This window comes from Anolis sagrei, chromosome X (genome assembly GCF_037176765.1).
Source record: "Anolis sagrei isolate rAnoSag1 chromosome X, rAnoSag1.mat, whole genome shotgun sequence".
Classification (NCBI taxonomy): Eukaryota; Metazoa; Chordata; class Lepidosauria; order Squamata; family Dactyloidae; genus Anolis; species Anolis sagrei.
In genome coordinates this window covers 8,307,663-8,322,820 of record NC_090034.1, presented here as the reverse complement: position 1 = coordinate 8,322,820, position 15,158 = coordinate 8,307,663, and the positions used below count along the sequence as shown (strand labels likewise).

At 48.1% G+C, this 15,158-nt stretch overlaps 1 protein-coding gene across 2 annotated transcripts in view; it reads right to left on the bottom strand.

Annotated features, from left to right (window-relative positions):
• LOC132782164 (protein tweety homolog 3) overlaps window positions 1–12,427 on the bottom strand; it is a 168,252-nt gene extending 155,825 nt beyond the window's left edge. Inside the window, exon 1 of one of the 2 annotated variants that reach the window (XM_067460633.1) lies at window positions 11,946–12,427. In XM_067460633.1, the coding sequence (XP_067316734.1) occupies window positions 11,946–12,086 (141 nt within the window). In that variant the 5' untranslated portion in view covers window positions 12,087–12,427. The remainder of the gene's footprint in view (window positions 1–11,945) is intronic. The other variant, XM_067460634.1, reaches the window with a different exon arrangement.
• Between the last annotated feature and the right edge of the window lie 2,731 nt (window positions 12,428–15,158).

The following is a 15,158-nucleotide window of genomic DNA, read 5'->3' as shown; positions in this document are numbered from 1 at the left end:
AATAATAATAATAATAATAATTAGTGTTCCAAATAATAATAATAATAATAATAATAATCACAAGGCACACTCAAAAAATAAATATGATCTAAAAGAACAATTAGATACATTGATTTTTTGGAAACTACTTAATTTTAGAGTCATGTCTTTTTTTATATGGTGGGAAAATTCAGCACGTTTCCAAGCTTCGCAGGACAAAATGGTGCTTCCAAAGTCAAAGGTTGCTGGGAAAACGGAGCAGTGGAAAGTCACGTGAGGTCCTCTTAAAAACATGTCAGCCAGGAAGGTAAATAACAAAGGTAAATAAATGTTACCCGGACACATTTCAGTGCAATAGCTAATCAATCCCGGAGCAGGGATTTCCGGTGCAGTTATGGAAAAATGCAGCCCTCGTAAATCCGGCACAAAGAGCCAGAACGTATCAAACTATCTGTTTTTAATAAAAGCAGTAAACACCTGGCTGCTCTCGAGAGTGACAAGAGATCTTTCTATTGATCCAGATCAATGCTTCTCAACCTTCCTAATGCCGCGACCCCTTAATACAGTTCCTTATATTGTGGTGACCCCCAACCATAACATTATCAAAACTGTAATTTTGATACAGTTATGAATTGTAATGAAAATATCTCATAGGTAGGATGTATTCTCATTCACTGGACCAAATTTGGCACAAATACTCAATACACCCAAATTTGAATACTGGTGGGGTTGATTTTGTCATTTAGGAGTTGTAGTAGCTGGTATTTATGCTTAACATACAATCAAAGAGCATTCTGAATGCCACCAACGATAGAATTGAACCAAACTTGGCACACAGAACTCCCATGACCAAATACTGGAAGGGTTTGTGGGGCATTGACCTCGAGTTTTGGAGTTGTAGTTCACCTACATCCAGAGAGCACTGTGGAGTCAAACAATGATGGATCTGGATCAAACTTGGCACAAATACTCAATATGGTGGTGGAGTTTGGGGAAAATAGACCTTGCCACTTGGGAGTTGTTGTTGCTGGTATTTATAGTTCACCTACAATCAAAGTGCATTCTGAACCTCACCAACGATGGAATTCAACCAAACTTGGCACACAGAACTCCCAAGACCAACAGAAAATGCTGGAAGGGTTTGGTGGGCATTCAACTTGAGTTTTGGAGTTGTAGTTCACCTACATTCAGAGAACACTGTGAACTCAAACAATGAGGGATCTGGACCAAATTTGGCATGAATACCCAGAATGCCCAAATGTGAACACTGGTAAAGCATGGGGGAAACAGACCTTGACATTTGGGAGTTGTAGTGGTTGGGATTATAGTTCACTTACAATCAAAGAGCATTCTGAACTCCACCAATAATATAATTGGGCCAAACTTTCCACACAGAACCCTCATGACCAACAGAAAATACTGTGTTTTTGATGGTTTTTGGTGACCCCTCTGACACCCCCTCATGACCCCCACAAGGGTCCCAACCACCAGATTGAGAAATGCTGTATTAGGATATGCTTTTCCAAAACGTCAAATCATCAACGGGGGAAAGCGTATAGAGAATCTTCATTAATTGCATAGTCCAAACTTGGCATCAATCTTCAATATGCCCAAATGTGAACACTGGTAAAGTTTGGGGAAAATAGACCTTGACATTTGAGAGTTGTTGTTGCTGGGATTTATAGCTCACCTACATTCAAAGAGCATTGTGAACCCCACCAATGATGGAATTGGACCAAACTTGGCACACAGAACTCCCAAGACCAACAGAAAATACTGGAATGATTTGGTGGCCACTGACCTTGAATTTTGAAGTTGCAATTCACCTACATCCAGAGAGCACTGGGATTGCTAGTTCACCTACATTCAAAGAGCATTCTGAACCCCACCAACGATAGAATTGGGCCAAACTTCCCACACAGAACCCCCATGCCTTGAAGGGACTCACTGGCACGAACCTCCCTCCAGCCTCACACGCTCTCCCTCACCCCACACATGTGCACCATGCTGCCATGTACCAAGCACGCCTGCTCTCACCTCCCTGCTTGGAGTCCCAGAAACAGCCCTTGGCTGAGAGGTTGATTGAGACTGAGAGGCCAGCCAATAACAGCAGAGGATGGCTTTTGGTGGGAGGATTCGCCATCTATTTCCAAAACAGAAGAGAAGGAGAGATGGAGAGATCTTAAGCCTTTTTTGCCAAAGGGTTCCTAAGCCCATCAGAAATATATGTTTTCTGATGGTGTTTGGTGACCCATCTGAAACCCCCTTGTGACCCCACCAGGGGTCCCAACCCTCAAGTCAAGAAACAATTCTTTACATCATGCATGTGCAAACTTTGGCACTCCAGATGTTTTGGACTTCAACTCCCACAATTCCTAACAGCCTCAGGCCTCTTCTTTTTCCCCCTCAGCCGCTAGCGGCTGAGGGGGAAAAAGAAGAGGCCTGAGACTGTTAGGAATTGTGGGAGTTGAAGTCCAAAACACCTGGAGGGAGGGCCCAAGTTTGCCCATGCATGATCTAAAATGATAATAACAATAGGCCAAGACTAAGTAATGATAGGATGACTGGATATGTTAGAGGTTCGCTTGGCCTGACTTTAGGAAAGCCCTGGAAGCAAAAAATATAGGATCTGAGATGCAGCTATGGTGAAATCTGGAGGGGAAATATGCACAGGGGAGGGAATAAAATGTCAACATGGCATAATAATAAAGAAGAGACGGTATTCCGTCCCAAAATTCAGAAAGCATTGGGGGGGGGGGGGGGAGGAATGGCGAAGAGGAAAGCAATGCAATGCAACACAAGACTCACACCGAACCTGAAAGGAGGCCGAAGGAATTCAAGTCGGAAGCCTACTAGGGATAGAAAGATGGAGGGAAAATGGATGCTGCATAATTCCTAACACTTCTATCTCCGAGGGGGAGGCAGGCATAATGAGGAGGGCTCTCTCCTACACTCCGCACACACATCCGTTGACGAAGGTGACGTAACTGGGAAAGTAGCCGTCTTTGCGTCTTCTCCCCCGTTTCTCAATACGGGGAGGCATTCCTCCAAAGAGAAGCGGCACAGATACATAAACCCCATTTTCCTAGTTTCCAACAGACCTCACAACCTCTGAGGATGCCTGCCACAGATGCAGGCAAAACATCAGGAGATAATGCTTCTGGAACATGGCCATGAAGCCAGGAAAACTCAAAACAACCCGGTGATTCCGGCCATGAAAGCCTTCAACAACACATATCCAATTTATTGTCGAAGGCTTTCATGGCCGGAATCACTGGGTTGTTGTAAGTTTTTTCGGGCTCTATGGCCATGGTCTACAGGCATTCTCTCCTGACGTTTCCCCTGCATCTATAGCAAGCATCCTCAGAGGTCATGAGGTCTGTTGGAACTAGGGAAAAGGGTTTATATATCTGTGGAATGACCAGGGTGGGACAAAGGACTCTTGTCTGCTGGAGCTAGGTGTGAATGTTTCAACTGACCACCTTGATTAGCATACATGAGGATGCTTGCCATAGATGCAGGCAAAACGTTAGGAAAGAATGCCTTTAGACCATGACCATACAGCCCGATAAAAACCTATAACAACACATATCCAATTCATTGCTAAATGCAACATTCACACTTGCCTCCAACAGACAAGAGTTCTTTCTCCCACTTTGGACATCATTACACAGATACGTAAATCCCACTTGCCTAGTTTCTAACAGACCTCACAACCTCTCAAGATACCTGCCACAGATGTGGGCAAAACATCAGGAGAGAATGCTTCTGGAACATGGCCAGACAGCCTGAAAAACTCACAACAACCCGGTGATACCGGCCATGAAAGCCTTCGACAATACATGGAAGCAGCACACTTTGCAGCCTCAAATCTTTTGCAAGGAAGTAAAATAGATCCTAGTTCAGTGGTTCTTAATCTTCCTAATGCCACAACCCCTTAGTACAGTTCCTCATGTTGTGGTGACCCCCAACCATAACATTATTTTCGTTGCTACTCCATAACTGTAAGTTTGCTACTGTTATGAATTGTAATGTAAATATCTGATATGGAGGATGTATTTTCAGTCACTGGACCAAATTTGGCAGAAATACCCGATACGCCCAAAATTTGAATACTGGTGCGGTTGGGGGTGATTGATTTTTGTCATTTGGCAATGCTGGAGTTGCTGGGATTTATAGTTCACCTTAAATCAAAGAGCCTTCTGAACTACATCAATGATAGAATTGAATCAAACATGGCACACAGAATTCCCATGACCAAGAGAAAATATTGGGAAGGTCTGGTGAACATTGACCTTGAGTTTTTGGAGTTGTAGTTCACCTATATCCATACTATGGACTCAAGCAATGATGGATCTGGATCAAACTTGGCACAAATACTCAATATGCCCAAATGTGAACACTGGTAGAGTTTGGAGAAAATAGACCTTGCCATTTGGGAGTTGTAGTTGTTGGGATTTATAGTTCACCCACAATGAAATAGCATTCTGAACCCCACCAATGATAGAATTGGACCAAACTTTCCACACAGAACCCCCGTGACCAACAGAAAATACTATATTTTCTGATGGTCTTTGGTGACCCCTCTGACACCCCCTCGCGACCCCCACGGGGGTCCCGACCCCCAGGTTGAGAAACACTGTCCTAGTCCACATATTATTTATTTTTTGGAGGAGGCTAATCATTTATTTTTAGTGGCATGTAACGGAAAGAGAGGAGATTACGGATATGAAAGGACCAAAGACAAAGTTGGGGGAACGTGGAGGGGAAATATCAACAAATCTGTTTTCTGCTTCCTTGGAGACTAGGACGCGGAACAATGGCTTCAAACTACAAGAGAGGAGATTCCATCTGAACATTAGGAAGAACTTCCTGACTGTGAGAGCTGTTCAGCAGAGGAACTCTCTGCCCCGGAGTGTGGTGGAGGCTCCTTCTTTGGAAGCTTTTAAACAGAGGCTGGATGGCCATTTGTCAGGGGTGATTTGAATGCAATATTCCTGCTTCTTGGCAGAATGGGGTTGGACTGGATGGCCCATGAGGTCTCTTCCAACTCTTTGATTCTATGAAATCAATGAGGAAAGCATATGGGAAATTAATAAAAGGTGTTGATAGACTAGACTGGAATAACTGTACTGTCGTTGTACGATGTACAATGATATTAAGTGCCACCCTCAATCACATTATATATATTATGTACACATCACAAAACAAAAGCACCCATCTTTCCACATCCAAATTGCTACTGCACATCAGTGCAAGTCAAAACCTCCTCGTTTCACATTCGGTGAAAAGCACACCGTCAAGGCATATTAATACGGCACTCGTTCAGATTGCAGTCAGGCCGCTCTATTCACAAATAAACCCCAAGTAGGTCAAGGAAGGAAACTGAGCTTAGGTTCCTCTTCCCAATGTTTTGGTTTCTATTTCCCTGCAAAGACGATTCAAGGATGCAAACCTGGAGCAAAACAGTGCCTGGTTGTTGTTTTTCTAGACTCCATCGAGAGGGATGACAAAATGGGAAGGGAATCGAGAAAAACGTAAACACAACAACGGGGGAATATTACAAGAAGGCAGGGAGATTGATCGAGAGGGGGGGAAAACCGAAGGCGAAATGCTAAAAGGCTTTGAAGAACAAGTTTGCATATTGGAAAGAGAGCTTTTCTCCCATTCCTGATTGCCCCCATAGCTAATGTGGATTCCAGCAATCCCTTCTTTCCTCATATAATTCAGGAATAAGAGAAATCATGGAGGCCAGGAATGAAATATGGATAGAAGCAATGTTGATCAGCAAATGGGGAGAATCTGGATTTAATTTCTTTTTCCATGTCAGGAGCGACTTGAGAAACTGCAAGTCGCTTCTGGTGTGAGAGAATTGGCCGTCTGAAAGGACTAGATGTTTAACCATCCTGTGGGTGGTTTCCCTCATGTTCCCACATGAGAAGCTAGAGCTGACAGATGGGAGCTCACCCAGCTCCCCGGATTCGAACCACCAAACTTTCAGTCCACAGTCCTGCCGACACAAGGGTTCAACTCATTGCGCCATGAGAGAATTGACCGTCTGCAAGGACGTTGCCCAGGGGATGCTTGGATGTTTTACCATCTTGTGGGTGGTTTCTCTCATGTTCCCACATGAGAAGCTGGAGCTGACAGGTGGGAGATCACCCAGCTCCCCGGATTTGAACCGCCAACCTTTCAGTCAGCAGTCCTGCCGACACAAGGGTTCAACTCATTGCGCCATGAGAGAATTGACCGTCTGCAAGGACGTTACCCAGGGGATGCTTGGATGTTTTACCATCCTGTGGATGGTTTCTCTCATGTCCCTGTACAGGAAGCTGGAGCTGACAGGTGGGAACTCACCACGCTCCCCGGATTTGAAGGTCAGCAGTCCTGCCACCACAAAAGTTCAACCTATTGTACCATTAACTACAAAGAATTAATATTAAAATATTAAAATGCCTTAATATACCGAAGGCATTGGAGTGGGCCTAATATCGGGAGTCACTTCTGGTGTGAGAGAATTGGCCATCTGCAAGGACGTTGCCCAGGTGATGCTTGGATGTTTTACCATCCTGTGGGTGGTTTCTCTCATGTCCCTGCATGAGAAGCTGGAGCTGACAGGTGGGAGCTCACCCTGCTCCCCAAATTCGAACCACCAACCTTTCAGTCATCAGTCCTGTCGGCTCAAGGGTTCAATCCATTGCACCATTGGGAGGTCCTTGGATTTAAGTTGTTGACAGAGGGAAACAGAAAGATAACTACAAAGAGTTAATATTAAAATACCTTAATATACCGAAGGCATTGGAGTGGGCCTAATATTGGGAGTTGCTTATGGTGTGAAATAATTGGCTGTCTGCAAGGACATTGCCCAGGGGATGCTTGGATGTTTTATCATTCTGTGGGTGGTTTCTCTCATGTCCCTGCATGGGAAGCTGGAGCTGACAGATGGGAGCTCCCCCCGCTCCCCGGATCTGAATCGCCAACCTTTCAGCCAGCAGTCCTGCAAGGATGTTGCCCAGGAGATGCTTGGATGTTTTACCATCCTGTGGGTGGTTTCTCTCATGTGCCTGCATGAGAAGCTGGAGCTGACAGATGGGAGCTCACCCCACTCCCCGGATCTGAATCACCAACCTTTCGGTCATCAGTCCTGCAAAGACGTTGCCCAGGGGATGCTTGGATGTTTTACCATCCTGTGGGTGGTTTCTCTCATGTCCCTGCATGGGAAGCTGGAGCTGACAGATGGGAGCTCACCCCACTTCCCGGATCTGAATTGCCGACCTTTCGGTCAGCAGTCCTGCCGGCACAAGGGTTCAACCCATTGCACCATTGGGAGGTCCTTGGATTTAAATGCAAGTTGTTGACAAAGGGGAACAAAAAGATAATATTAAAATACCTTAATATACCGAATGCATTGGAGTGGGCCTAATATTGGAAGTTAAGCAGGGTTGGGTCCTATTTAGTACTTGGATGGGAGACAATCAATGAATACAAGGTGCTTTGAGGCTCTGTTTCAGAGGAAGGAAAAGGCAAAAAAAACGCAGGAGAACACTATAAACCTATGAGGTCACCATAAGTCAACACACACACAATACTGAAAACCTCTCTGCCTGGATGACTTTTAGGAATGGAGATTCAGACTGCAAACATGGGATGAGAGTGTGAGGTTGCATAAGGATAAACAAGCGAATTCCAACATTGGGGTGAAGAGCAGCTCTAATAAAATTAAGAGGCAGAATGAATCAAAGATGCAATCCACACTGAACTGGATTATATGGCAGTGTGGACTCAGATAACCCAGTTCAAAGCAGATATGGTGGATCATCTGCCTTGATATTCTGGATTATATGACTGTGTGGAAGGGCCAGATAGGTAAAAACAAAGGCTTCCCTTTGACATTAAGTCTAGTCGTGTCCGACTCTGTGTGGTGGTGCTCATCTCCATTTCTAAGCCAAAGAGTCGGTGTTGTCCGTAGACACCTCCAAGGTCATGTGGCATCAAGCGCCATTATCTTCCTGCAGAAACGGTACCTATTGATCTATTCATGTTTGCATGTTTTCTAACTGCTAGATTGGCAGAAGCTGGGGCTAACAGTGGGAGCTCATCCGTTCCCCAGATTTGAACCGCCGACCTTTCAGTCAGCAAGTTCATCAGCTCAGCAGTTTAAACTGCTGCACCACTGGAGGCTCCCTAACAGTATGGGGTCACCACTAAGTTGACATGACTCGAGGAATGTACACAAACACAAGACCTTCCTGGAGGACAACCCAAGAGAGGTGCCTTTGCCGGAGACCAAAAAGACCTTCCTGGAGGCCAACCCAATGGTTGTACCTTTCTGGAAACCAAAAAGGCCTGCCTGGATGACAACCAAATGGTGGTGCCCTTGCTGGAGACCAAGAAAGTCTTTCTGGAGCCCAACCCAATGGAGGTGCCTTTGCCGGAGACCAAAAAGGCCTTCCTGGAGGACAAACCAATGGAAGTGCCTTTGCTGGAGACCAAAAAGGCCTTCCTGGAGGCCAACCCAATGGTGGTACCTTTCAGGAAACCAAGAAGGCCTTCCTGGATGCTAACCCAATGGTGGTACCTTTCAGGAAACCAAGAAGGCCTTCCTGGATGCTAACCCAATGGTGGTACCTTTCAGGAAACCAAGAAGGCCTTCCTGGATGCTAACCCAATGGTGGTACCTTTCTGGAAACCGAAAAGGCCTTCCTGGATGACAACCAAATGGAGGTTCCTTTGCTGGAGACCAAAAAGGTGTTCCTGGAGGACAACCCAATGGAGGTTCCTTTGCTGGAGACCAAAAAGGTGTTCCTGGAGGACAACCCAATGGAGGTTCCTTTGCTGGAGACCAAAAAAGCCTCCCTGAAAGCTAAGCGGTGTCCTGTCCTGATTAGTTTGTGGATGGAAGGCTGTCAAGAAATGGCAGGTCATCTAGCCTAAGAAATGTATGGGGTCACTGCTAAGTTGACATGACTCGAGGCATGTACACAAACAGAAGGCATTCCTCGTGGCCAATCCAATGGTGGTGCCTTGTCTGGAGACCTAAAAGTCCTTCCTGGAGGCCAACCCAATGGAGGTGCCTTTGCCAGAGGCCAAAAAGACCTTCCTGGAGGACAACCCAATGGTGGTGCCTTTGCTGGAGACTGAAAAGGCCTTCCTGAAAGCTAAGGAGTGTCCTGTCTTGATTAGTCCATGGGTGGAAGGATGTCAAGGAACGTCAGGTCATCCAACTAAGAAACATATGGGGTCGCCGCTAAGTTGACATGACTTGAGGTATGTACACAAACACAAGGCCTTCCTGGAGGCCAACCCAATGGAGTTGCCTTTGCCGGAGGCCAAAAAGACCTTCCTGGAGGACAACCTAATGGTGGTGCCTTTGCTAGAGACCAAAAAGGCCTCCCTGAAAGCTAAGCAGCATCCTGTCCTGATTAGTCTGTGGATGGAAGGCTGTCAAGGAACTCCAGGTCATCTAGCCTAAGAAACGTATGGGGTCGCTACTAAGTTGACATGACTTGAGGCATGTATACAAACACAAAGCCTTCCTGGAGGCCAACCCAATGGAGTTGCCTTTGCCAGAGGCCAAAAAGACCTTCCTGGAGGACAACCCAATGGTGGTGTCTTTGCTGGAGACCAAAAAGACCTTCCTGAAAGCTAAGCAATGTCCTGTCTTGATTAGTCCATGGATGGAAGGATGTCAAGGAACGTCAGGTCATCTAGCTAAGAAACATATGGGGTTGCCGCTAAGTTAACATGACTCGAGGCATGTACGCAAACACAAGGCCTTCTGGTGGCCAACCCAATGGTGGTGCCTTGTCTGGAGACATAAAAGTCCTTCCTGGAGGGCAACCTAATGGTGGTGCCTTTGCTGGAGGCCAAAGGCCTCCCTGAAAGCTAAGCAGTGTCCTGTCCTGTTTAGTCCATGGATGGAAGAATGTCAAGGAATGCCAGGTCATCTAGCCTAAAAAAAGTTTGGGTCACTGCTAAGCTGACATGACTCAAGGCATGTACACAAACACAAGGCCTTCCTGGTGGCCAACCCAATGGTGATGCCTTTGCTGAAGACAAAAAAGGCCTTCCTGGAGGCCAACCCAATGAAGTTGCCTTTGCCAGAGGCCAAAAAGACCTTCCTGGAGGACAACCCAATGGTGGTGCCTTTGTTGGAGACTGAAAAGGCCTTCCTGAAAGCTAACCAGTGTCCTCTCTTGATTAGTCCATGGATGGAATGATGTCAAGGAACGCCAGGTCATCTAGCCTAAGAAACATATGGGGTCGCCGCTAAGTTGACACGACTCGAGGCATGTACACAAACACAAAGTCTTCCTGGAGGCCAACCGAATGGTGGTGCCTTTGCTGGAGACCAAAAAGGCCTTCCTGAAAGCTAAGCAGTGTCCTGTCCTGATTAGTCTATGGATGGAAGGATGTCAAGGAATGCCAGGTCGTCTAGCCCAAGAAACAGATGGGGTCACTGCTAAGTTGACATGACTCGAAGCATGTACACAAACACAATGCCTTCCTAGATGTCAACCCAATGGAGATGCCTTGGCTGGAGACCTAAAAGGCCTTCCTGGAGGCCAACGCTATGGTGGTACCTTTGCTGGAGATAATCCAATGGTGATGCCTTTTGCTGGAGACCTTCCTGGAGATCAAAACAAAGGCTGCAACACCACAGAGATGCCTCTTTGGGCCCTTCCAGACAGGCCTTCCTGGATGGCAACCCCATGGTGGAACCTTTGCTGAAGGCCAAAAAGACCTTTCTGGAGGCCACCCCTATGGTGGTACCTTTGCTGGAGACAATCCAATGGAGTTGCCTTTGCCGGAGGCCAAAAAAAACTTCATGGAGGACAACCCAATGGTGGTGCCTTTTCTGGAGACCAAGAAGGCCTTCCTGGAGGCCAACCCTATGGTGGTACCTCTATTTGAGACAATCCAATGGTGGTGCCTTTGCCGGAGACCAAAAAGACCTTCCTGGAGGACAACCTAATGGTGGTACCTTTGCTGGAAACCAAAAAGGCCTTCCTGGAGGCCAACCCTATGGTGGTACATTTGCTGGAGACAATCCAATGGTGGTGCCTTTGCTGGAGACCAAAAAGGCCTTCCTGGAGGACAACCTAATGGTGGTGCCTTTGCTGGAGACCAAAAAGACCTTCCCGGAGGACAACCTAATGGTGGTGCCTTTGCTGGAGACCAAAAAGACCTACCTGGAGGACAACCCAATGGCAGAACCTTTGCTGGAAACAAAAAAGGCCTTCCTGGAGGCCAACCCTATGGTGGTACATTTGCTGGAGACAATCCAATGGTGGTGCCTTTGCCGGAGACCAAAAGGGCCTTCCTGGAGGCCAACCCTATGGTGATATCTTTGTTGGAGACAACCCAATGGTAGAACCTTTGCTGGAAGCCAAAAAGGCCTTCCTGGAGGCCAACCCTATGGTGATATCTTTCCTGGAGACAACCCAATGGAGGTTCCTTTGCTGGAACCAAAAAGTCCTTCTGGAATGACAACCCAATGGTGGTGCCTTTGCTAGAGACCTTTCTGGAGACCAAAACAAAGGCTGCAACACCTTGGAGATGCCTCTTTGGGCCCTTCCAGACAGAATATCGAGGCAGAAAATCCCACAAGATCTGCTTTGAACTGGGTTATCTCATCCCCCAAGTGCCCTATATCGCAGCTCAAAGCGGAACATATGGGATTTGATTCCTCTGTGTGGAAGGGGCCTGAGATAGGGATGAATGGGAAGCATGGAATGGGTGGAATTTCTGGAGGCCAAAGCCAAGGCTGGAGGATCTTCTCTACCTGTCTTGCAAGCAAAGGCCAACTTGGGCCCTCCAGGGGTTTGGGACTTCAACTCCCACCATTCCTAACAGCCGGTAGGCTGTTAGGAATGGTGGGAGTTGAAGTCCCAAACCCCTGGAGGTCCCAAGTTGGCCTTTGCTTGCTCTGGAATGGGGGTGGCTCCGAAAAGGGCTCTTCTTACCTGCTGGTACTCGGCGTCTTCGGGTCGGAACTCGTCCCCAGTGGGCTCCCATCGGAGGTCGAAGTGGGGCAGGCGGTGGAGGAGGGAGACCCACCAAGGCGGGGAGTAGCTCAGGCCCCCGGCCGCCGAGGCCCCCGCCATCCTCAGCCAGAGACGGAGGAAGGAGGAAGGAAGGAAGGAAGCAAAGGCGGGCGCTCAAGACAGCAGCGTTGAACCCCCGCCACCCGAAGAGAAGGAGGAAGAAGAGGAGGAGGAGGAGGAAAGGGTGCTGCTCCGGCTCCTCTCCCGCGGAGGCCCCCCAAGCCCCCGGCCCTGCATGGCTCCCTCCCGCCTCCGCCGCTTCAGCCCCGGGCCCGGCTCTCTCTCTCTCTCTCTCTCTCTTTCTCTCCCTCCCTCCTTCCCTTCTTCCCTCCTTCCTCCCTTGCCTGCCTGCCTTTGTTCGCCGTGAGCCTCCGCCTCGGACGCTGGCGCCGCCCCCGCGCTCCCTGTTGGCGCCGCCCGAATGAGAGAAAGAGAAAAGGAGGGAGGGAAAGGAAGGAGGGAGGGAAAGGAGGGAGGGAGGGAGGGAGGAAGAAGAAAGGAAGAGAAGGGAGGGAGGGAGGGAGGGAAGGAAGAGGAGGGAGGAAGGATGAGAGGGAGGATGAAAAAAAGATGGAAGGAAGGAAAGGAGGAGGAAAAAAGAGGACGAAGAAAGGGAAGGGAGAGAGGGAGGAATGATGGAAGGAAAAGAGAAGGAAGGGAGGAAAGGAGGAGGAAAGAGAGGAAGAATAAAGGAAGAGAAGGGAAGCAGCGGGGAAGGGAGGAAGGGAGGGGGAAGAAGAAAGGAAGAGAAGGGAGGGAGGACGAAGAAAAGATGGAATGAAGGAAGGAAGGAAAGAGAGGGAAGAAGAAAGGGAGGGAGGAAGGAAGGATGGAAGGAAGGAAAGGAAAAGAGAGGAAGGGGAGGAAGGCTGGGAGGGAGGACAAAGAAAGGAAGGAGGGAAAGGATGAGAGGGAGGGAGGATGAAGAAAAGATGGAAGGAAAGGAGGAGGAAAGAGAGGAAGAAGAAAGGAAGAGAAGGAAGGGAGAAGGATGGGAGGGAGGAATACAAAAAGAAGGGAAGGAGGGAGGCAAGATGGATGGAAGGAAAGGAGAGGGAAGGAAGGGGAGGGAGGAAAGGGAGGGAGAGAGGGAGGATGAAGAAAAGATGGAAGGAAGGAAAGGAGGAGGAAAAAGAGGATGAAGAAAGGAAAGGAAGAGAGGGAGGAATGATGGAAGGAAAAGAAAAGGAAGGAAAGGAAAGGAGGAGGAAAGAGAGGAAAAATAAAGGAAGAGAAGGGAAGGAGCAGGGAAGGGAGGAAGGGAGGGGTAAGAAGAAAGGAAGAGAAGGGAGGGAGGATGGAAGGAAAGGGAAGGAAGGGAGGATGGGGAGGAAGGATGAAAGGGAGGACGAAGAAAAGATGGAAGGAAGGAAAGGAGGAGGAAAAAGAGGACGAAAAAAGGAAAGGAAGAGAGGGAGGAATGATGGAAGGAAAAGAGAAGGGAGGGAGGGAGGAAAGGAGGAGGAAAGAGAGGAAGAATAAAGGAAGAGAAGGGAAGGAGCAGGGAAGGGAGGAAGGGAGGGGGAAGAAGAAAGGAAGAGAAGGGAGGGAAGATGGAAGGAAAGGGAAGGAAGGGAGAATGGGGAGGAAGGATGAAAGGGAGGATGAAGAAAAGATGAAAGGAAGGAAAGGAGGAGGAAAAAGAGGACAAAGAAAGGAAAGGAAGAGAGGGAGGAAGGATGGAAGGAAAAGAGAAGAAAGAAGGAAGGAAGGAAGGAAGAGAGGGAGGGAAGGAGGATGGAAGGGAAGGAGAGGGAAGGAAGGAAGGGTGAGGGGGAGAGAGGGAGGAAAAAGAAAAGATGGAAGGAAGGAAAGGAGGAGGAAAAGGAGGACGAAGAAAGGAAAGGAAGAGAGGGAGGAACGATGGAAGGAAAAGAGAGGGAAGGAAGGAAGGATGAGAGAGAGGAAAAGGAGGACGAAGAAAGGAAAGGAAGAGAGAGAGGAATGATGGAAGGAAAAGAGGGAGGGAAGGAAGGAAGGAAAGGAGGAGGAAAGAGAGGAAGAATAAAGGAAGAGAAGGGAAGAAGGGAGGGAAGGAGGATGGAAGGAAAGGAGAGGGAAGGAAGGAAGGGGAGAAAGGGTGAGAGGGAGGATGAAGAAAAGATGGAAGGAAGGAAAGGAGGAGGAAAAAAGAGGACGAAGAAAGGGAAGGGAGAGAGGGAGGAATGATGGAAGGAAAAGAGAGAGAAGGGAGGAAGGGAGGGAGGGAGGGAGGGAGGACGAAGAAAAGATGGAAGGAAGGAAAGGAGGAGGAAAAAGAGGACCAAGAAAGTAAAGGAAGAGAGGGCGGGATGATGGAAGGAAAGGAGAGGGAAGGAAGGAAGGGGAGGAAGGATGAGAGGGAGAGAGGGAGGATGAAGAAAAGATGGAAGGAAGTAAAGGAGGAGGAAAAAGAGGACGAAGAAAGGAAAGGAAGAGAAGGAGGAATGATGGAAGGAAAAGAGAAGGAAGGGAGGGAGGGAGGGAGGATGAAGAAAAGATGGAAGGAAGGAAGGAAGGAAGGAAGGAAGGAAGGAAAAGAGGAGGAAAGAGAGGAAGAAGAAAGGAAGAGAAGGGAAGGAGCGGGGAAGGGAGGAAGGGAGGGGGAAGAAGAAAGGAAGAGAGGGAGGGAGGGAAGGAGGGTGGAAGGAAAGGAGAGGGAAGGAAGGATGGATGGCTTGAACGAAGGAGGAAAGAGAGGAAGAGAAGGGAGAATGGAAGGAAAGGAGAAGGATGGAAGGGAGGGAGAAAGAAGAAAGGAAGGGAGGTAGGGGGCAAGGATGGAAGGAAAGGAGAAGAAAGGTAGAGAAGGGAGTGAGGGAGGAAGGATGGAAAAAAAGGAGAAGGAAGGAAGGAAGGGGAGGGAGGATGAGAGGGAGCGAGGACGAAGAAAAGATGGAAGAAGTAAAGGAGGAGGAAAGAGAGAGAAGAAGAGAAGGGAGGGAGGGGGAAGGGAGGGGGAAGAAAACAAGAAGGATGGAAGGAAGGAAAGGAGGAAAGAAAGGAAGGATGGATGGATGGATGGAAGGAAAGGAGGAAGGGAGGAATAAAAGAGGAAGGAAAGGAGAAGAGAGAGTTGAAGAAGGTAAAAAGGAAGGGTGGGAGGAAGGAAGACAAGAAGGATGAAAGGAAGGAAAGGAGGAAGGAAGGAGG